The sequence below is a fragment of the Pezoporus wallicus genome, unplaced genomic scaffold (genome assembly GCF_028554395.1).
Source record: "Pezoporus wallicus isolate ANWC-B61680 ecotype Strahan unplaced genomic scaffold, APGP_CSIRO_Pwel_v1 contig_10389, whole genome shotgun sequence".
Taxonomy (NCBI): domain Eukaryota; kingdom Metazoa; phylum Chordata; class Aves; order Psittaciformes; family Psittacidae; genus Pezoporus; species Pezoporus wallicus.
In genome coordinates this window covers 233,540-256,972 of record NW_026637666.1, presented here as the reverse complement: position 1 = coordinate 256,972, position 23,433 = coordinate 233,540, and the positions used below count along the sequence as shown (strand labels likewise).

At 39.4% G+C, this 23,433-nt stretch overlaps 1 protein-coding gene across 1 annotated transcript in view; it reads left to right on the top strand.

The window, feature by feature from the left end:
- The window catches only part of USP32 (ubiquitin specific peptidase 32), a gene marked incomplete at its 5' end in the record, with an annotated part of 52,881 nt that extends 34,656 nt beyond the window's left edge, over window positions 1–18,225 (top strand). Inside the window, 18 exons of the mRNA XM_057407143.1 lie at window positions 1,875–2,029; window positions 2,720–2,801; window positions 3,915–3,989; window positions 4,597–4,735; window positions 5,016–5,121; window positions 5,775–5,948; window positions 6,456–6,630; window positions 7,278–7,429; window positions 8,166–8,277; window positions 9,082–9,293; window positions 10,709–10,893; window positions 11,329–11,415; window positions 12,222–12,342; window positions 13,001–13,192; window positions 13,779–14,067; window positions 14,432–14,865; window positions 15,202–15,294; window positions 15,816–18,225. Of these exons, the coding sequence (XP_057263126.1) occupies window positions 1,875–2,029; window positions 2,720–2,801; window positions 3,915–3,989; window positions 4,597–4,735; window positions 5,016–5,121; window positions 5,775–5,948; window positions 6,456–6,630; window positions 7,278–7,429; window positions 8,166–8,277; window positions 9,082–9,293; window positions 10,709–10,893; window positions 11,329–11,415; window positions 12,222–12,342; window positions 13,001–13,192; window positions 13,779–14,067; window positions 14,432–14,865; window positions 15,202–15,294; window positions 15,816–15,989 (2,957 nt within the window). The remainder of the gene's footprint in view (window positions 1–1,874; window positions 2,030–2,719; window positions 2,802–3,914; window positions 3,990–4,596; window positions 4,736–5,015; window positions 5,122–5,774; window positions 5,949–6,455; window positions 6,631–7,277; window positions 7,430–8,165; window positions 8,278–9,081; window positions 9,294–10,708; window positions 10,894–11,328; window positions 11,416–12,221; window positions 12,343–13,000; window positions 13,193–13,778; window positions 14,068–14,431; window positions 14,866–15,201; window positions 15,295–15,815) is intronic.
- Between the last annotated feature and the right edge of the window lie 5,208 nt (window positions 18,226–23,433).

The window sequence follows — 23,433 nt, the reverse complement described above, 5'->3', positions numbered from 1 at the left end:
CCATGTCTTTTTTATACAGCCAGGACCAAAACAGAACATGGTATTCCAGGTGTGGCCAGACGAGCCCTGTTCAGCCAGTGAGTTCTGAGTTACTTGGGCAGCCAGGCTTTAGTGCCCAAAATTACTTAATAATCTTTAGCAAGCAATTGAGTTAATGGAATGTGAAGCCTACTATTGGATGAGGTTTTGAAAGACAGTTCAGAAGAAAGTGAAATACATGTGCCATAGTTGCCCTGATAATCACCAAAAAGATGGTACAATATAAGGGTAGTCCTTAGATTGCAGCTTCACGTTTCAGCTGAAAAGTGTTGCAGGGTTTGTTGGCAGTTACCAGTTTGTTTGCACAGTTGCATACATGCCTTGCACAATAGGGTTGAAGAAATCCCTGACACTCACATGCATGTGCTTTTGGATGCACACAGGTATTCATATGCATCCACAGTAACCCATGCCCAGAAATAGGCTCTCCTGACTAATTAAATCCTTTAGCCTTGCTAGTGTTAGCCTTTGTTTAAAAATCTCATGCAGATGCTCAATTCTTCACTGCTTTGGTAGAATCTAAAACATGATGTGTGGATGCAGCTGCCTGCTTAATCGAGTTCCGCTGCAGAAACTGCCTGCTACCCAAATTCATTTTTCCTTCTTGACCTAATAAAATGGAAACTGCTTTGTTTGGACATCCTAAAATGCCAAAATTCAAATAAAGAGAATCTTTCAATGTGCCAGATTTGATCTTGATTTGGAATAATTTTGCTCTGCACTAATTTATTTGTCCAATCAGTGATTAATCTTTTGGAGTTTCAGATATGCTTTCTTGCTGTAATCTTACAACTAATCCTCTGATACCTAATCTCAGAAAATGCTTTTTATGTTTTCTTTTTAAAAAAATGAATACTTTGCTTGGTATACTGAAGCAAAACTGATGCTTTGCTGCCTTTACTATAGTAGAGTTTTACTCTCTTGTCAAAGTGCATGGAATATTGCATCTTTTCATATGGTATTATTTATTTTATCTTAATCTCTTGACAGTGAAAGTAGAACACTCCCTTCTCTGGTTACTTAAGTAATGCAGTTGCCCAGTGAAGGTTGGCTGTATAATAAAAGCTTTTGATGAATATGTTACAGACTTGTCTCTGTGAGGAGTGGGGAACTTCCTAAGTTAAAACTAAGGAAGCTCAACAAATAAAGCATGTAAAGTTGGTCTCATCCCTTGTGCAAATCTTGTATTTAAAGATGAGCTCGTATTACACAAAAGAGCAGTAATCTTCACTGATGGAATTCATCAGTGTTGCAAACATGAGAATGTTGAGCAGTTCTGGTGAAAATCCCAGCCATCGTCACAGAAAGAATATGTGGAGAGGAATTTAGTTATTAAGAATACTTCTATTGTGGAAGTGCCAGGCTGATTTCATCTTCACAGCTCAGCATTCATCTCCGTAGCAGAGCTGAAGCAAAGTCATGCTGCTGCCAAGAATAGTCAGATTGTCTTTTTTGACATGTTTTATTTACAGTGTTCTCTCAAAAAGGAAATTCTCTTGAAATTTAATGCTTTGAAGAGAAAGAATAGTCCAGTCTTTTAAAACTTCTTTTAAGTTATTATTTCCTATGAGAACCTTAGGGGAGCAGGTTTTTAATGGGTTTTGGTATGAAGGGAAGTAAATTTTTCTGCTTTGTTATAGTAAGTTTGTTGTTTCAAAGGGTTAGTAACAAATAGCTTTCAATCTAACACGTTTTATCCATAAACAAAAGTAGTAGAACAGCGTACCTAGGAATGCTTTTAGTATAGGTAGTGTATAAGTTGTCACTGATCTGATCTCAGCTGGCTATGGGTGTATATGTTACCTTTTCCCCTTTTCTTATGCTGGTGAATCCAGGGAACGTACCTTCACCAAATGCTCCTTTAAAGCGAGTGTTGGCTTACACCGGCTGCTTTAGTCGAATGCAAACGATTAAAGAGATACACGAATATCTCTCCCAGAGGTTACGAATAAAGGAAGAAGATATGCGCCTCTGGTTGTACAACAGTGAGGTAATGTCAGTCCCTTTTCCTTTTCAGTCATCTGTTGGATACTGTATATCTCCCTTTTTTCTAGAAGCTATTACATACACATGCAGAGGGGGAAAAGAATAAAGACGTAGCTTTGCTTTGCAGTTTAATTGCCCAGGTTGAAAAGCTCTTGCCACTTGTTCTCTGGAGGTTTTTGTGCACTCCAAGCAGTGGTGTTAGTGACCCAGAAAACACCTCTTTTCTCCCTCTTAGCCTGGTAAACATTTAATTATCCTGTCATGTATTTAACAATCGGCTAAAAGGTATGAAGCTTCATAAAAACTGTTTTAAATGGAAATAAAAGTGTATTATTTCATTGACACGAATGATGCTGCATGTTTTTCTTGGCACAAAAGCCAGCAGCTATCCAGGATCTTTTTCAAACGTGTATGTGACCAAATCACAGTAAACAAGCAGAATGTATTCCTTGGAATCATGCCTGTAATTCTCTCCATTCTAGAGAAAAACCACATAAAATTAAAGCATGGAACTAGATGCTTGTGGAGATCAGTGAACTCCTGTATTTAATGGACATGATTAGGGAGCTGGTGTTCTCGCTTTTGTGAAGAAATTGTTAACACTATTTTAATTTCATTACTTTGAGATTAAAATATCCTCAGAGAATTTTAAATCTGGAAGCAGTAACTATATAAAGCATTTTTTCTCCTGCAGAACTATCTTACCTTGCTGGATGATGAAGATCACAGACTGGAGTATCTTAAAATACAAGATGAGCAGCATTTAGTAATAGAAGGTACTAAAAAAGGCCTGTAATTGGTTTACACACTAAAAACTAATAATAGTTTTATATGAGCGATATATGTATGGTTAATGAATTGTGTATAGTACCGGTTTCTGTAATTGCCCAAACTATACAAATACATAGGCATAATGCCCTAATACTTTAATCATGTAACTGTTTTGGGACCAAGGGTATGTGTAAATAGATCTCTGTCTATATATGTATGTACTGAAAGAAGTACAGGAAGAAATACAAAAACTGCAAATAAACCACTTTAGTAACCAAAATACCCGATTTAACAAAAGCAGTGCGAGGCATCTGAAGCTTTTTCATTACCTGATTCTTCTTTCACTAATTTTACAAGAGTTCAGGTTATGTTATTTGCATGAGCACATTCTCACAAAGCAAAAGGTGAAGAAAACTGCATGGGTCAGTCAACGTTGGGTTTGTTTCTAGGATGTTCATTACAAGCTGCTTTTATTTGCACATCTGGAGAGAACCTAGCACATTTGGACTTGGCTGCTTGACTGGCTCTTGTTGTGGTGTAAAGGCATCATCAGCAATCTCAGCATTTCTTGTTCCAGTCTCTCGTGTCACATCCTCTTGCCATGTGCTATGACGCAGTGCTGTCTGTCACAAACACATTAAGCCGTTGTCAGAGGTATCAGGGTGCACAGATCAGCCGAGTTTTCAACTGGTTTGATCTTTTTGGCTAAGTTTTTAACATGGGAGACAGAAGAGTACATACATAATGCACTTCACTGTTGTCCTTACATCCCAGAGGTCATATAGAAATCTGGGTCTCACATTGTTTCTGCCCAAGTTGTTTAATGGGGGATGCTTATTAAATATTAGAATAAGTACTGAAAAATTTATCATCTGACAGGAAAGAAATCTCAGGGCTACTTTCTAAAGACATGAGTGGCTTTGTTGGAATGATGGCAGTATTAGAATGTTTTCCAATAATGATTGGAAACATTGAAATGAAAACAGCAAAAATAATAACTAAAAATAAGCAAAGTATTGAATATTAGAAAATGTGAGTTCAGCCTCTTGAGCTGTGTGAGCTCTCTAGAGTGAGTAGCAAACCATTTAAACAAATCCTCATGCCATATCTCTTTCTAGTTCGAAACAAAGACATGAGCTGGCCAGAAGAGATGTCTTTTATAGCAAACAGCAGTAAAATAGACAGACATAAAGGTAAGTGTTTCACCATAGTAGTTGAATTATGATGAGAAGAAAAATCCAAGAGGCTATATTGTGTTGAAACAGTTCTTTTTAATATATGTGCTCTTAACACTGGAAGAGGTCTTTTATGCCTCTGCTGCTTTGTTTGTTCTTTCTGTTGTATTAACTGAGATGCTGGAAATATGGGAGGGTTGGATGTACAGGCAGATAAATTTGTAGGTGTTCAGATGCAACAGTAGCAAATGGTATGTAGCAGATTCTGTCTTTTGTGTCTGTTATCTGTTTTTAAGGTAAGGAGTAAGGTAAGATTTTAACCAATTAATCCAGAAATTTCAGTACCATAATTATTTAGCTGAAAATAGTTTGTATAGATTGTACTGATGGCCATGGTGGATCAGATCAAACAGAATACTTCAATTTCTGTTAAGTGGAGTTGAGAGAGCAGGTATTTTGAACAGGCTGGTCCTTTGTCGCATCTGTGCGGCTGTAGTCTCATAATTGGGAGCAGGTTAAATTGAATTAGTTACTGTGAAAAGGTCACATTCTTCACTTCACTGACAGACCATTCTGAGTTTCTCACATCTGCGCAATTGCTATAATTATGTTTTCTTTTTCTCAGTTCCTACTGAAAAGGGTGCTACTGGATTAAGCAACCTGGGTAACACGTGCTTCATGAACTCCAGTATCCAGTGTGTCAGTAACACACAACCTCTAACACGGTATTTCATCTCAGGAAGACATCTTTATGAGCTTAACAGGTAATTTTCTATTTGAGACCGTTGGCATTTTCAGTGTTGTATCATTTCTTTAAAATGAGTTTCAGGTCTTCAGAAGCAGACAGTGTGAATAAACCTTAAGTTCAGTGTTACCAAGCATCAGCTCTACAGCAGGTTCCTGATTATTTACATGAAAAATACAACATTTGTTTCTGGGAGACTTGAAACAGTTCAGCAAGAAGCCTTTGCACTTCCTTATTTATCCCCATGCTTGAACTTTGTTTTAATTTTAGTGTGGTATTAATTACTTTATGATTTCTAGGACAAATCCAATAGGAATGAAAGGACACATGGCCAAATGCTATGGGGATTTGGTTCAGGAGCTGTGGAGTGGAACTCAGAAGAATATAGCACCATTAAAGCTGCGGGTAAGTCTGTGACATGCTATTTAAAGGCAGAAAGCAAGAATTTCTTCAGAAAGGTTGTAATACACTTTTAATTGATGTTACCTGTATTGTAATGGTTCTGGGACTTCAGTCTATCTCCTCTAGAGAAGGGAGAGGAGACTCGGACATGTATTTCACGTGTTAGAAGTTGGCTGTGAAGCCAGTGACTGTATACCCTGGGCAGTCAGTGATCACGTATGTTACTCTAAACTAGTCACAGCCTGTAGGCACCGCTGGGGAGATGTTCAGGAAGGGACCATGCAGGGGCAAGATGTGCAGTCTTGTGCATCTCCTCCTGGAGGAGGCCAGGGTTCACGAGTCCTGGTGCTCAGGACCTGAGCAGCTTTCTGTGGAATGTAATCATGGTTCAGTGGTTGTAAGATCAAAGGAGTTATGTGATACAAATGAGAGGTTGTGGTATAAGATACGACTTTTATAGCCCTTGTTAGGGACAGCAGATAATGCATTTGTCTGTAAATGGTTTTTTTGTTCTGAGATCATGAGGTGTTACCTTTAACCCTTGGTAATTGAATTTGTGCTCATAGACAGCATGCATCTTGTCTACAATAGTCTGATCTATTGTAAAAACTTTTGTTACATGATGTTGAACAACTTTCTGGCTGCTTTTTTTCTAGTGGACAATAGCAAAATATGCCCCGAGATTTAATGGCTTTCAACAGCAAGACTCACAGGAGCTTTTGGCTTTTCTTTTGGATGGTCTTCATGAGGATTTGAACAGAGTTCATGATAAGCCATATGTTGAACTGAAAGACAGTGATGGTCGACCAGACTGGGAAGTAGCAGCAGAGGTATGGGTTAAAAATGTTGGGCTTGGGATTTGTTTGCTTCCCTCCATCCCTTATAGTACTGTGCTGCTAAGTTGCTGATGGGGCTGTCTGTGCAATACTGTCAGGACTGTAGAACCTTTTGTAACTTGTTAGAGCTGTGATTTCGGGAGTCAGTTTCACCTTTGAGCTGAAAATGAGCTTTAAATACTAAAATAAAGGTATAAAGATGATAATTCCTGATTATTTTGAACAACTCATAATTATGAAATATCAGAACGTTTCAAGATCCTGATGATCCTTTCAGAAGTACTTTAAGTTGTAACTTGTTAATTGAAATAACTTTTATTTACTCATGTTGAAACTAAATACTTGTATTTCTTAGAAATTGGCAGAGAACTTCTGTGGAAATACTTTGACTTCCACAGCCACTGAAACTTTGGAGGTTTTCCAGCATATCCCGCTTCTGGTAGTTCAAGCGAACGGTCTTCAGTTTCTAACTCTGTGTTGGGTTTTTGTGCTTCATTTTAGGCCTGGGAAAACCACCTGAGAAGAAACAGATCCATTGTTGTCGATTTGTTTCATGGGCAGCTGAAGTCCCAAGTAAAATGTAAAACTTGTGGACATATAAGTGTTAGGTTTGACCCTTTTAATTTTTTATCCTTGCCCTTGCCAATGGATAGCTACATGCACTTAGAAATTACAGGTGAGTAGTAGTGTTTAACTGCCTGTAAACTTGTCATTGCTAAAATAAACATTTTTATATGGGGAACACCTATAAAACATTTATATTTTGTGCTAGTATTTACGCTTGGAAAATAGTATAACCATTTTAATGGACCAGAATAAAATAATTTGCATTGTAATACAGTTAAACTAAAATAAATCCTTTAAAACAGCACAGATAACCCATTTTCAGTCTTAACTATAGGACTTAATACAAAACCATGGAAAATGGGAGATTCAGAGAAATATCCTTGTGTTCACTGTGTTGTGGAGGTTGTCCTAAATCTCCCTAGAGAGAAAAAGAAGGGTTGGGGGGGGACTGCATAAACAAGGAATACTTAATGGGTCATGAGCTATACTATGAAGAACCCCATGTATTGTTGGAAAGAAGGCAAAAAGAAAGATGATTGAAACAGTGACACCAAATTTGAAACCATTTACTACTGCCTGTGTAGCAAGAGATTTTCTGACACTTGTCTGCAGACCTTGGAAATAGACTGGTAGAAAAAAATTGTATCTTCAATCGGGGGCAAAAAGTGCTTTCTAATAAGTAAGTAGCTGTAATGTAATATTCTCATTAAAACTTTCATGGTTTGCTGACCAGTGTGTTTCTTTTGCCCTTTAAAGTAATTAAATTAGATGGTACTACTCCTGTTCGATACGGCCTGAGATTAAACATGGATGAAAAGTATACAGGTTTGAAAAAACAGTTAAGTGAACTCTGTGGGCTAAAACCAGAACAGATTCTACTTGCAGAGGTGCATAGCTCCAATATAAAGGTAAGAAGAAAAGAAAGTAGTTATTGCTGTACCATACTTTTGGTATTTTTCTTTGTTATTTGTGTACAGTGGCATAATTCTTCATTCTTTTTGACATTAAGCTTTGCTTACAGGAACTGTGAAATAATTTAACTAAAAGTGTGAATGAAAAGTCAGCATAGTTATATCTCCAGATGAACTTTGATTTTGTTCTTAAACTGTAATTTGGCTTGCTTTGAATAGATTTTAAATCAGAGTAAGCTGAACCAAAATAAACCACTTGCAAACAGAATTAATAGCAATGCAGAAGCTTGGAGAAGCTTAATTGAATTGATTACTAATGATATTTTTAGGAAAAAAAAAAGGATAAAATCATCTTGTAATAAATCTCAACTTAGAGTTCTGTGATGAGTTTAAACACTGTCAACATGTCAGAGGCATAAGTAATGACTGACTTAGTTCTCTGTAGTGTGTTTGTGTGTATAGATTATTTTGCTGTCATTGAATAGGATTAAAACTGCTTGAAACTAGATGCTCTCAGTCTGGTTAGAGAACCATTTGTAACTCTCTCAGGTCTTGTTGCAGAGATCTGCAAAGGGTCTCCTTGTTGGCTTCCTATTTTCCTTCTAGAAAGGCATAAGAAAGCATATGGGAGGGAAGAGCTGAACTGATAGATGTTTTCAAAAGAGCAAAGCATGTTCAGAGTCACAGGTAGAAGTATGTACATGTCTGACTAACTTACTCTTTCTTACTGAAGAACTTTCCTCAAGACAACCAGAAAGTCCGGTTATCAGTGAGTGGGTTTTTGTGTGCATTTGAAATACCAATTCCAGGATCCCCAACGTCAGCATCGAGTCCTGTGCAGACAGGTAAAAGTAAACATACTCATTTTCCTGTTCATTTCAAATGCACTGTGCTTAGGTACTGGAGAAATTCAGGAGAAAACCTTACTTCTTATTACTAAGTAAACAGTGAGGGTTAAAGAAAAGACAAATAAATTAAGGATTCTGATCCAAAAAGAAGCTATGAGCAATCTCATTGCCTACATCCTCCTTAGAATCATGCCCAGGATAGCAGTCTGAAGATCACTGTGTGCTTACTGTAGTTAAAGACACAAGAAACACATAAAATACTTTATTTATTGTGGATTGGCTCCAAGGCTGGACATGGGAAAAATTGGAAGCATGGTGTCCAGTTTTGGTTCTGGTTTTATTGTTTGTGGTTTTGTCTGTGGGTCATAAACACCTCGGGTACTCTTTGCTCTTGCATGCTCCGATTTGCAGAGTTGTAGGCAAATGACAAGGGGTAACAGGTTCAAACTTAAACAGGGGAAGTTTAGATTGGATATGAGGAAGAAGTTCTTTACTGTTAGGGTGGTGAGGCACTGGAATGGGTTGCCCAAGGAAGTTTTGAATGCTCCGTCCCTGGCAGTGTTCAAGTCCAGGTTGGACAAAGCCTTGGGACACATGGTTTAGTTTGAGGTGTCCCTGCTCGTGGCAGGCGGCTTGGAACTGGATGATCTTAATATCCTTTCCAACCCTAACTATTCTATGTTGGTCTTAGGAGAGTAGAAGATATTTCATGAAATGCATTGAATAGAATTGAAAGGATAAAAATCACACGATCAGTTCTGGTCACTGTAGATAATTGAGAATGTAATTGTCTATCTGCAGATGTCTCAACTGGACCCTCAGCTAATGGAGCACCCAACATAATGATGAATGGGGACATTCCTAAACCAACTCTAATTCCAAACGGAATGCCAAATACTGTAGTGCCATGTGGAACAGAGCATAACCTTGCCAACTGGACTCTCAACGGTCACGTGCCCCTGCTTTCTGATAGTCCATGTACAGGGTATATCATTGCAGTCCACAGAAAAATGGTTAGTAGCTATTGGTTAGTAAATGGTTAGTAGCTAATTCATTTGTTACAAATTGCTGGCGTAACACACTTTGAAGGAAAGCCAGCGAGGCTTTTTCTTAATGCCCATATGATGAATTAATCCCTATTTCTTAAGAAGAGGGAGCATGAATACGTTTCCCTTGTAAGTGAGCACCCAGTTCTATGGAAACACAACTCTTGTGAATTTAAATCATAATGTCTGATGTTGGTGTATTTTTCTTCCCTGAGTACTGGCATGCTTCCCAGCTCTTTAATGCTGAGATGCATACTTGGGCGTTCGCTGACTCCCTGATTAAATGTTCCAGACTCTTTGAGGAGAAAAATTTCTAATTAAAGGAGCTGCTAGGAAAGCATTTCTTATCCATTATGTGGAAGTCTTTATTTCTCACATGGAAAGAGTGTGAAGATATATAGTACATTCCTGGGTCATTCTGTTGGCATGCTCTTCATGAAAGCGTCTTGTAAAGTTGAGCTCTAAATGTCAAAGCTGGATGACTGAACACCTCAGGTAGCACACATCAAGCATGTACTGTGTCCACACTTGAAAGTCTGATGTTTAGAGCCTGGTGGATGTTGCGCAGGAGGCCTTTAACTTCCCTTTCCACTGTGTTTGTGTGAGGTTTCTTTGCTTTATTCACACAAGTACTGGCTGCTAACCGCTGTTATCACTGTTGCCTTGAGTCAGATTTTGCAGACTCTCGCAGGTGATTGGTGTAGGACTTCTGAGCCATTATAAGCTGCTAAATATACAGCTTAAAAACTAGGGAAAGTTCTTTGTGGAAGCTATTCCAGGAATCCATGCTTGTCATTGTCAAAATCTTAACAAAACGAAGGGGTGGAAGTCTTATGCAGGGCAGTAGCAGTTGGCTGTTCCTGTGTCATTAAGTCAGTGTATTAAATCTTTCTTATAAATGGGAGATGTAGCGTGAAGGTTAGTTTGTCTGCTTGGAATAAATTCAGTACAAGTGCCCCCTTTAGACAGAAAGGTATTCTTTCTCTGGCAGGCATTAGCATGCCTAGTGTTGAGGTCATTTTGGGACAGGTATTAGCATCATGGGGTGCGTGTCTGCATTACAGTATTACCATGTGGTAGGAAAAGTAAGAAATACACATCATAAAAAATACCAAACATGGTTGAAATGCAGATTTATGTTTGTGTTCTGATGCCTAGATAACGTTGCCATAGTATCGTAAAACAGCAAAAGGTTTTCAAGTTGGTGTGTGGTAATTATATTGGGGGAAAAATGGTTGAAATAAAGGGCTTTTAATAGAATTTGTGCTTTATTTTAATTGCCAAAGCCTGAACTAAGTAACAAGGTCAGCGTCCTCGTAATGACGGTAACGTGAGTTCATGCATACTTACATCTGAGTGATTCTTTTATTTCACCTATGCAGATGCGGACAGAATTGTATTTTCTTTCATCTCAGAAGAATCGTCCCAGTCTCTTTGGAATGCCACTCATTGTTCCTTGTACAGTTCATACACGGAAGAGAGACCTCTATGATGCTGTGTGGATTCAGGTTTCCAGGCTTGCCAGCCCTCTCCCGCCTCAGGAAGCCAGTAATCATGCACAAGACTGGTGAGTCTGGCATCTCAGTCTTTGCCTTGGATGACATAATACAGTGGCTTGGACTTGCTTACAAGGTGTAGAACTATATTGAGCTACATCTTTATTAGTTTTGACTTCTCATAATAATGGCAGTCATTAAAAATAACTTCTAATTCTTTAACTGTATTTGCAGTTAAAGAATTAGACATTCTTGCAGTTAAATGTAGTATAACCTGTAGCTGCACTCAAGAGGTGGCTTTACACAAATCGGTTGATGCCTTCTCATCCAGTGACTGATAATTAATTCTATCTATCTGACCAATTTAGGCAATATAAAGGCAAGCTGCATTAATACAAATTATAATTGGGGGATTGATAAAGTAAACATAGCAAGCACAGTGAAGGAAGGTGCTTGGCAGTCTGAATGCGTGCTCATGTTTCATGTTGTCTTCTCTTCTGTTTCAGTGATGATAGCATGGGGTACCAGTATCCATTCACCCTCAGGGTAGTACAGAAGGATGGAAATTCTTGTGCTTGGTGTCCTTGGTACAGGTAAATTGTCCTTTTTAGATTTAAGAAAGGGGATCACTCCAGCAGAAAGGTGATTTATGGTAATGAATTTGTGATACATTTCAGAGGTGATACTAAACAACAAGAATCTGGAATCTAATTTAACCCAAGCTCACATGGCAGTAGCTTTTTATGACTTGGAGAGCAGAAAGCTCTGCTGACACAGAAACTTTAAATTAGGAGGCAGATGTGAGATTATCCAAAACTCTTAACCCCTTACAATATTCTGTGTGCATGTGTCTATATATGCAGGCCCATATGTGTACATATATGGAAGATCTGTGGGCATTTCATACAAACCCAAACGTTAGATGCAAATCATCTACCCATCTACCTGTTGTCCATTTTCAGATGTCACTAGTTCCTGTGCCATCTGAAGAGTAAGAACTAAGCTGGATGATAAGAAATCCACTCTGGAAGCAGGCTTGGAATTTTCCCTAAATAAAAACATACTACTGAAAATTCCAGATGCTTGCTGGAAGGTATTCTGACCATATACTCACAGCTTTACATGAGCTATCATGCTGTAAAGTACCTGTAGCTCTTTTGTGGCATAGGTAAGCTTTGCCAGCATTATACACAGGTAGAGAGGTTCCATTTCTCATCTCTGTTAAAGTTTTGCAGTAAAATAGCAAACTGACGCATTGTTTTATAGAAATGCCTCTCTTTTACACTGAAAGCAAGGCTTGAGACTTTGATGATAGAGTAAGGAGCAGAATTAGAGTGTGAAGCCACGTAAAACTTGTGGTATGTAAACTGTCCAATAACTATTGAACTTCTTGATTTAGATTTTGCCGTGGCTGTAAAATTGAGTGCACAGAAGATAGAGCTTGTGTTGGGAATGCTTATATTGCTGTAGACTGGGATCCAACAGCACTCCATCTGCGCTACCAGACGTCGCAAGAACGGGTAAAATTGCCATGTAAACCCTTTGCTGTTTGTTCATAGCTCTGAAGCCCACCCCATTTCACCATTTTTGTTTCATTTGATGCTGCTTTTGTCCATTTTCTGTTACACTGAAGTCCGTAACCATCGAACAGTATATTCTGGATAAATTAATGTCTTAATGTCAGACCTCTTATGTGACCATAGCGTGGAAGGGCAGCTCTTAAGAAACCACAGCAGTGTATTTTCTATCTGTTGTGAGTTGCTTTTGATCTAGCCTCCATGGTATGTTAATTTGATACATTTTCTAAGCACAGCAGTGCTATGAACCAGTTATGCATGTGAGTAAACCCGTTTCCAATTTGAGTCAACAAAGCATATCTGAAAGTAAGCCTATAGCAGAAATAATCTAAAATAGATGTTCAGACTTGTGGGTTGAATCTATAAACTTTTGCTTTATGGATAGTTATGCAAGTAGAACTCAAGAATAAGGACAGTGTGGTATTCGTATGTCTGCCTCTTCTTAATTGAAATAAAATGCCTGCTAAAACTCAGGGCATCTAGTTTTTATCTTTAATCTTAAATAACTATGTGATGTTACGTTTATGATATTGTGAGTAGAGCCTTCCTCTGAGCAGTTTGTGCGTGTTTCCAAGTCAGATACAGTTTTATCTCACTTTAGATTGTAGAAGAACATGAAAGTGTTGAACAAAGCCGACGAGCTCAAGCAGAGCCCATCAATCTGGACAGCTGTCTTAGAGCCTTCACCAGTGAGGAAGAACTGGGGGAGGATGAGATGTACTACTGTTCCAAATGCAAGACCCATTGTTTGGCCACCAAAAAACTGGATCTTTGGAGACTTCCCCCTATTTTGGTATGACCTTGTGTAATTTTCCTCTACGGCAACCGAACCAAAGTGCATTGATCACAAATTGCTGCTTGTGTCCCCTTGCTCTGAATAAGAAGATTAGCTTTATTCCCAGTCTCATGAGGGACATTGACTTTGCATCATGCATTTCTGTAATGCAGGCAAATAAAACGAACCTCGGATCCTTTTGAATCTTTTTAGCTGATAGATTGCAGGAAATGGCGGTATTTTGCATTCAGTGTCATCTGTTGTAACATAGAATTCATGCTTAGGCAGTGATTCCAGGAACATGATCTGTCTAGTTGTGCAAGCCCTGCATTTGTTGCTCTTCAGATTTGGTGGGTTACTCAAAACCCATAGTGCTAATCACTGAATCTGGTCAACCTTTTTCACCATTTCCCTGTGAAAATAGTAGTTCCTTAGTTTACCCCTGGATCCCAAAATGCAAACTGTCACATGCAGCAATGCTTCCTGGGTTTTATTAGCACATGATGAAATTTATGGTTTGTAAAAGCGCTGTTTTTAAACAGTGGAATTACTCACGGTGATGGAATCGTCCTCCTTTAATGTTCTCTAATGTGTTTCTTCTTAGATCATTCACCTGAAAAGATTTCAGTTTGTAAATGGCCGCTGGATAAAGTCTCAGAAAATTGTTAAATTTCCCAGAGAAAGCTTTGACCCAAGTGCCTTTTTGGTACAAAGGGATCCAAGTCATTTCCAAAGGAAGCAGCTAACTCTCCAGGTTGACAGCCTTCCAGAACCACGGACTCTCCAGGGGGAGGCCAAGAAAACAGATGTGCCGATCACTTATACGCCGGCAGAAGATGTACTGAACAGAAGTCCATCCTCTCTTAATACTACTGTCTTGAATAATATCAAAGGTAAGTAACAATTAGAGAAAATTCCGGTCAGTACTGATATCTGGGGGGGAGGAATTATATTACGAACAAAATTTTAATGTTTCTTTGTCCAAAGCACTATATTTTGAAACATGCATTTCTGTTGGGTTTTGCCCTGGTCACAAGAGATTGCACCTGTCTGCTTTTGTAAGTGGTGATGAATGTGCTCCTTAAAAGGGTTAAATTTGAGTTCATAGGTGTATGTGTGTGCAAGGATAATCTTACTTTTATATACTACTCATTAGTTGTAGTGAAACAGTGTTTGTCAATGTTTGATTATTAAAAAAAGAAGAAAACACTCCAAAAAAATCTCTTATCTTAGTAGTCCACGTGTTTTCTGTTTCAGCATCTCCATCCTTGGGGAGGAAAAGTGGAACCAGCTGTCCTTCAAGTAAAAACAGTAGCCCAAATAGTAGCCCAAGGACTTTAGGAAGGGGTAAAGGGCGTCTGCGGCTGCCACAGCTGGGTAAAAACAAACTTTCAAGTAGCAAAGAAAATCTGGATGCAAGTAAAGAGAACGGTACTGACCAGGAACAGAGATTTACTTCTGATCAAGGTGATACTCTTACTAGAGGGCGTATTTTAGGTGGCAGCCAGAGTGAACTGTATACTGCTCAGGACAATGACATGACTCTAGCCAACGGATACATCTGTGAGCAGAATGCATATAGTAATGGCAGCATCAACGGTCAAATTGATAACCACAGTGAGGATGATATTACAGATGACCAAAGAGAAGAAGTATGTGTTAACCCAATTTACAATCTATATGCAATTTCGGTAAGTTGACTTCTTTTATGCAGATAAACTGTCTTCATGTGGCATTGGTTTGAATAAGTCATTTACTCCATCGTTTTCATCACAGAAAGTAGGGATGTTTTGAGGAGGAGAACAAAGTAGAGCCATTGTCAGCAAAACTTAATTTGTCATGAAACTGAGTACAACTGAAAATGTGTCTCTGCACGCTGGTTTTTCTGCTTGGGTGTATAAAGTTAGTCAGCTCTAGATGTACAGCTTGTCACGAACTATTGTCACTCACTTAAATATCATGAATCATTTATTCTGTGAATTCTGGGGGTTAAGAAAAGAATTTCTTTTCTTTTTCGTCTTCCTCAGTGCCATTCAGGAATTATGGGAGGGGGTCATTATGTCACGTATGCCAAAAACCCGAACAACAAGTGGTACTGCTACAATGACAGTAGCTGTAAGGTAAATCATGTCTTTTTGTCTTGGTTACCTAGAGCCAGAGGAATTTACATTTGGTGAGAACTGCTCTTTGCAATCAGGAGCATCTCAAAAGTCACATCAGATTAATATGAAAATTAACTGAAACTGTATATGAGATTTGTTTTCACCGAGTTAACATCTGTTCATCAGCTGCTGCTATGGTTAAGGAAAGATGCTTATTTTATACACTGATGGAAAGCTTACTAAAAATGGAAGGCCAAGAATACTTCTTCATGATGCTGGCAGTTTTGTATTCAATTACTGAATAATTAAGTTCCGATATTTCTAAGCATTTCCAGTTGTCACTATAAAATTTGTCACACTTTTCAAGTAAATAATGGAGCCTGATAACTGTAATAAGGGAGAAGGAAAATGGATTTCCTCTTGTTGTAAATAGACAGTTAAAAATATGGTTTCCAGGGCAATTGGGTGTATTTTAAGTCCAGTAACTGTAAAGCGATAGTCCCCCTGCATATTTGAGAGCATGCCTTTCTCTTTCTCAGGAATTGCATCCCGATGAAATCGACACGGACTCTGCCTACATTCTTTTCTATGAGCAGCAGGGGGTAGACTATGCACAATTTCTGCCAAAGATAGACGGCAAAAAGATGGCAGACACGAGCAGCATGGACGAAGATTTTGAGTCCGATTATAAGAAGTACTGTGTTTTACAGTAAGCAGGTGATCTTCCATGGACTGGTCCCAGAATGTGAGGGATAACATCCTGAAACTTACATTTGGTGAAAATGTTGTTGAACCAGATAACGTAAGTGTAGTTGTTGTACCCTGTGACCTGAAAGCACAAGAAGAAACCCCTAATTAAATAGCAGTTAATATAAAGATAGTATTGTTTTGTTCTGTTATCTCACTACATGCTCTAAACATTTCTGATGTTAGACATCAGGCTGAGACTGCCATTGGCCTTTAAGTAAAATGGTTTGAGAAAAGCCAACTAGGACCAAATAAGAGCTAAATTAAACAGTCCAAATAAGAGCTAAACAAAGTAGTGTAGAGTTTACCAACTGTTCTAACAAGCCCCCAAGGCTCTCTTTAGGTTTAAGATAATGGGGGAAAAAAAATTGTAGTGTTGTCTTTGGACAACATGATATTGCTACCTCCTTTTTCCTGCAGTTTTATTGCATTTTATTGGCAAAACAGGGAAAGCAAGAGAATGAAACGTGCACAGACATGAAGGATTATCATCAAGAGTAAGAGAAGTTTCCAGTTTTGCCGCCACCGATGCGTGTCAGTTGCTTTCTTTCTGTATGTTGGGAGCACAACCAAATGATAATTTGAGGAGAGATTAATTCCTACACTTGAATGGTTTATTATAGTTGTCTTTTCTCCACATGTTGGCTGTGCGGATCAACATGTTTCAGGAATGGCTTTTCTGCCTGGAGAGTGCAATCTCAGACTCTTGAGATGCCTCGAGAAGCAACTTCAGGTTGGAGAGAGTAGTTGCGACGATTACACGTGTGGCGTCTTAAAATGTGCACATTGCACAGAACGTTCCCAGCTTTTGGAAGGAAAGAGATGCTTGAGCTTATGTTTCATGACTGGTGTTGCTTTTAAATTTGCACTTTTAAAGATTCGTATAATTAAATTCAAAAACATAGTTTGTTTTTGTTGTTGTAAGGGCTCTGGAGTGAATGGCTGTGAATTATCCACTGTGTATTTCAAACAGAGAAGAAGCTGTGGCTGTCCAGGTAGCTGTCGTAGCATTCATGGATGGATTTTCTTTCTTGGTTTCATAATTTAATGGAGTCTTCTTTTTTGTCAAAATTTGGTTGCCTTTTCAAATTTTGGTTGTTTTTTTGCAACAGGTTATGCGTATACTTGCAGTGAAACCAGGATTGCTTTCCGTGCCCTTGCAACATGCTCTTTCAAGTCAACGGGCTTATTGCATGAAGGAAAGCATGACTTGAGTCTTAGCAGAGACTGGAAGAGAGATGGTTATTTTTTGAGTAGGCATTTCTTTAAACATTTTCAGTGTTAAATCGTTTGCATATCTGAATGAAGATAAACGTTTCGCTCTTTTAGCCTTCTGTTCTTCAGCTGAGTCTAAGCAGCTTACTAATTCTGTCATATATCATCTATCAAGTTCTTTAGGTTTTGTATCTTCACTAACAACATCGATCCTTATCCGGTTGACCTGAAATAAATGTTTGGATTCATTTTAATGTGTTTTACAGGAATGCCAGACCTACCAGTAAGTTTATCATTTCCAGAAGGAGCTGAGTTTTATCCAGTTAAGAAATGATACCAACTGATCTTGCTGTCTTTAGGCGGGCAAATACCTCCCTGTCTTCCCTGGAGGTTGCACCTCTTTTAAAGGGAAGCAGATCAGTTCCAAAATAAGTATTGTCTTTCTTGTAAAGTGTTGCTCCCTATCCTATATGGTCTTTTATCTTTAAAGTGGTCTAAACGTTGAGACTGAAGACAAGCGAACATGACTTGTGAATTTCTAGGTTAGAAGCTTTTTCAGTACCCGTTTGTCTACTCCTCCCTCTGCAAACTCCATGAAAAGTGAAATATTTTCAGCTGATTTATTTTGAGATGTTTAATTTAAGCAGGTAGCACAATCTACTAATGTTATTTGATCTTCTGTGTTTGTTACATTGGTTGTAATTAATTTTTTTAAATTAAATTAATTCATGAATTAGTAGTAAATTTATTAAGTTAACTATTAACTACATTCACTTTGTAAATTATTGTATAAAACTTATTGACAATGCACTGACTTTAGAAAGATGTTAATGTACATAAATACCTTGTAAATAAAATAGTGTTGATGTACTGGAATATGAACTGTATTAAAAAAAAGGTATCGGTAATTGTATATGGAGTGAACCTGTTTATCTGTAACTATATTATTCAAGCAAATTAAACACTGTGGATGCAGATGAAGTGTCACTTCTTGTCAGATGGTTTTTAAGAGCTGTTTGCCTGCTTTGAAGTTGCTGTACTGTTCATTAAGCTTAAATGTATCTGTCAATCCAGAAAACTGAAGCGTGTGAGTAAGCATAGAGCAATTCTTTGCAGTTTGTCCTGCACAGCCCTTAGTTCTGAGTTACCAGGATAGTTCAGCTCCTCTGAGTTTTGGGTTTAAGTTATTTTAGGTTTCCTTTTGAGAACATTCTGTTCTTATTTTAAAGAATACATTTAATCATTTAAAATACGTGCCTGTATACATGAGAGAATGAGACCTTCCTTCTTACAAGTAAGCCTTAAGAACTAGCACACTAAAGCACATTGTCAGTGGTTCTCATGTTTTCTCATCTGTGGTGTGATTCTCCTAGATCTGAAGTAAGATCAGTGATGGCTTAGAAGCACACTGGCTGCACATATTCTTACCTACTCTTGAGAATCCCTCTGCAGGTTATTAAAGGGGGGGGGGGAATGAAATGTCTCTTTCTACATTTAATTCCTTCATTTTTGGATGTGTACATGGACTATTAAAATTTGAACTGTAATGATTTCATTCCAGGTTCTCATGCTGTGGTAAATAAGGCACCTTCTGAGTTGAACAGGAATCAGATATAAAAACCCTTGTCTTCAGAATGTTCCAGAAATAATGGGATGATGAGAAAATCAGATTCCATCATCGGAGGGTTTGATGAGAACCGTTTAATGGTGTGTGCTGAACTTCTGCTCTCAGCTGGACCAGGGGCAGTGCAGCACTGCCTGCCCGCTCCCCTCTGTGACCAGAAACCTGAACCCATGTTTCATAATGCACTCAATTCTACCTGCAGTGGCACAGAGGGATTTGCCTCACCAGGAGGAGCAGTGTCCGAAGTTCTTTGCGTGCAAATGAGTGTGAATTAAATGACGCTTAGCAATTCTGCATGTAAGCATTTCATAGTGCTTGTGTAATCGATCGGTAGGCATTTTGGGTCAAGCAGGGTACCTGGTTTTGTGAGATGAAAACCCTTCTCTTGATATGTGATTCATACAAGACACAGATGCACAAGGAAAGATGCAAGTTAAAATAAGCACTCTTCAGAAGAACAGGCCAAGAAATAATGTGTGTGTCCTCAGTGCAGATGCCTGCTCCTCTCCAGACTGCAGTTTGCACAGGTGGAGAACGAAACTGCTGCACAGCAGCAAAGGAAATTCCTCCCTGTAGCTGAAGGAAGAGCCCCACGCTGTGGCACAGGCGGTCATCGCTTCCTTCAGTGGTGGTTTGTAACCTCCTAAGTCTGTAGAATCACAGAATGACTTGGGCTGGGAAAAAGGAAGTCATCAGCTCCGTCTGACTGCTGGAAGCTTCACACAGCAGGTCCCTGTACTGTGGCCGTGGTCAGCACAGAGGGCAATGTGTTTGGTTATGTTTTGGTTTTCTTTACAAGTCGTGGCAAATGTGGTTTCTTGCCACCATGGGCACTGGGTTTCTTTTATTTAAGAAGGAAAAATCCTGAAGCCTGGTTTCTGGTACCACCTGCAGAAAGAAGATGGAGTTTCATATTAAACACAGACATAACAGTGGCAGACTTCCTGAACCCAAACAACTGTGAGGGTAATGCTAATGGTCCTTAGAACATGTTGCACAGGATACGTACTGAGTTTAGCAAGGCAAATTCTGCTGGAGATCTTTCTCATCTGATAATGTTACTGCTAGAGGAAGCACTCCCTGCACGTGTCTGGTCTTAACACTGAGACTGAAAAAGGAAAGGAAGAATGTTCTATTTCAGAAACCATTTGGCCTTTTTACTGCAAGTTGAATATGAGACTCCATCTAGAATAATTTTCACCCATGATGCTCATGTTTGTGGGTATTATTTCAGTGCATGCCAGTGTATCCCGTTTATGAGTTGCTGCAAGACGTAAGGCTGACAAACTGGAACGTTCAAGGCAGAAATCTTAGTCAGTAGAGGAGTAACAGCTCAGAGACAAGCACACAGGAGTCAGGTCAGAATTGGTCTTGCTGCTGCTTGGATGTGTGCTCTTGCAGGTAGATTGCAGTTTAGAAGGGAAATAGAACTTCTGCAGGTGAATCACTGGGTTGTTGGTTCATGGAAAAGGAAGGAAACCCTATCTCCAATAACTGATAAGCAAACTGTACCTCAACTGCATTTTCATCTGAAACCCTTCAGTTGTTTACAAAAGGTAAGTCTGATGTTTTCTCAGTTGAATCCCTTGTCCACTATTGCTGTTAACCAGAATCATAGAATCATAGAATAGTTAGGGTTGGAAAGGACCTTAAGATCATCCAGTTCCACAATGCATTGCAAAAGTGAAATGATCTCTTACGTACATGAAGGTTTTGCTCTTGGAAGCAATGCTTTTGAAACAAGGATCCGAAGGTACTTCATGTACAGTCTTGGTGTACTGATACATTCCTGTTGCTGCTTTACGTCTATGAGCATTTGCTCACGTATTTTCTTCTTGATTGTATACTGTGTTGAGACGTTTCCTGTGAGCAGACGCTGACTATGAGAGACCTACTGCAAGTAGAGTCACGCTCTCTTCCAAAAAGGAAGTGAATCTGGTTGAGTTGGCAGCTGGACCAAAGTCCACAGTAAGAGCTGGTCTGGCAGGAGCCACCTGTCACTTGGGGTTGTTTGTTTTCTGAATGTTTCCCAAAGCAGCATGGAAATGGACTATTGTTCTTATTTTATGGCCCTTGAAGGTGCTAAATGGATATTGAGGATGCATCAGTATCACGAGGGATTACGCTTTGGAAAGGAAGCTATCTCTTGCTATCCTTATCAGCTGCAATTGGAGCATTCATGCAGCATTAAATGAGGACACTTGCTCAATGCATCATCTTTACTCCCTAGTGATAAATTTTCAGAGCGTTCGTGGTTGTCATTCTTCACAAGTGTGAGAATTCCACAGTGGTGTTTAAGTAGGGTTGGAACTGGATGATCTTAAGGTCCTTTCCAACCCTAACCATTCTGTGACTCTATAATACGATCTATAGTTGTTCCTGTCATGAATTTCCTCTGTTCAGGCTTTTGGGTATTGAAAGTGCGATCTAAAAAAATTAGAAACTACAGTTACCATACCCGTTCCCAGGTGCCGTTTTCAGGGGTAAGGTGTTCATTGCTTCCCAAGCGAGCCAAGGGCCATTAAATAGATGAAGGATCGTACCGCTGCCAAAAAACATTGCAGCTATTTTGTGCTCTTGAATGCCTTTTACTTCCCAGATCAAAACTGCTCAAGGCTCACATGAGGAGACCCTGAAATTTGCAGGGCCTGTTTTGTAAGATAGGAGCAATTGTGAATGAGCTGTGCTGGAAATCTGCCCACGTACCTTTATGTGTGTCAAAAGTGTTAAAAATACATAGCCTAGACTTGAAGGTAGGTAGGTAGGTAGGTAGCCTTCCTTTAAACCTTGAGTAAAGTCCATCAACTGAATGGGTTTTGGCTTCTCTCCTAGGAGAGAGGGGGAAAGTACCTTTCTGTGCAAGGCCCTCTTATTTCCCCCAGTGTGACAGGAGGCATGGCTGCACCACCTCCTGCCAGCGTCCTGCTACCAAAAGGAGTTGCCCACTCTCGCTTCCCCTTACATCTTAAAAGCCCAACTCCAGAAGTGTTTTTCATTTTCATCCCATTGTTCTCATCTGATCTGGGGTTGCTGGTTATGGCCAGAGTGTATCCTCCTGTTCCCTACTCTCCCTTTAGCTGGCGCAGGACATTGCATCACTGCTTGTCTCTGTATCATAGATTTATCCATTATCTACAGATCGAGGCCATTAAGTGTCCTGAGAAAGCCCATGGGCTGCAGGCACGGCTGGCCGAGGGCCCGGAGGATCAGCGTCTGTAGTAATTGCAGCTTTTGTTACGTTTTTCCCTTAGGTCCACTAAATTGAAGCAAGAAGTTACTAAAATGGAGCCATCCATGCTTGCTGATTTATGGTTTCAGGAAAATAAAAACCCGACAGAAGCTTGGAAGATTGTGCCTTTTGTTTGGGACAAACCTCCGGCTTCCTTGTCCATGTGTAAAAGATTCCCTGTTTGTGAAAATTAAAAGCAATGTTTGATAAAGTCCTGTCAGCGAAATGAGGCACAAACTTGAAAATATATTAATGGTGTTTCTGGTTTTAATAGAAATCAAAAATTCTAAGCATATTTATAGAATGTAGGAATGCTGCTCTCAGTTGGGACAGTTGCTCACTTTGAGTCTTACTAGCTCGCTAAGGAACTCAAACAGATGGGTGACATCCTGGCTGGTTTATCCTATAGACACCCAAACCCAAGATTCTTGCCTTTTGGGGATTAAATAATCATTATCAGTGAGCCAGACTTTAGCAGTTTTCCCACTTCCTGCAATTCAGTGCTTTACTCTGTAGGTAGGCTTTGAGGAAAGATAACGGAGCGGGACATCAGAGCATCAGTAGGACATGTCATAGGCTCATGTAATTGTTCACCTAAAAGCATAGTTGGAAGGACAGTGGAAAATCAAGTTTTGTGTTTTATTCGGATTTCATGAAAAGTTACATCAAGACTGCAAATCCCAAGGACAATTTCTATCTGTTAATCATTGTGCCTTAATGCAACTGGTTGCTGGCAGCGTTTGCGTCTCATGTGGTGGGGGCGTGGGGATGCCCCCAGAACAGGCATGGGGATAAAACCAACCCGAGCTGCTTTCCTGTGTTTGCACAAGCTTGTGGGAAGTGCAGAGACAACAAACACATGGATGGATGGATGGATGCTCGTTTTGAGACTTAAACAAGTATGCAAAGAACATCCATTGGTACAAAGGCCAGCAGGCACTCGCTGTTCGCTGTTGGTGTAGAGAACAAATGAAGAGAAATAATGGCAAAACACAGCTTTAATTTTGATAGAGGGTAATTGCAGACAGGTTCAATGCTTTCTTTTGCTGGATTTGAAGCTGCCATCCTGCCTCTTGTTACAAGTACAATTGCCACTGTGCAGGCTTCCATCAAAGTAATTCCTGACTGTCCTGTTGGTGTCTGGAGAGAGGTGAAGGGACCCCATGGTTTCAAGGAGCAGTGTGGTTTTTCTGGCTTGTGGTGCAGTGTGCCACCTACCCACGGGTCTTGAAAACTCAGGTTCTGGTGTTCTCCTTGGCCTTTAGGCATAAACCATCCCCTCAGTGCTGGCTGTGGCCATCTATGTCTCTTGTCAATATAAAAGTGTAAAACCAGAGCTAAG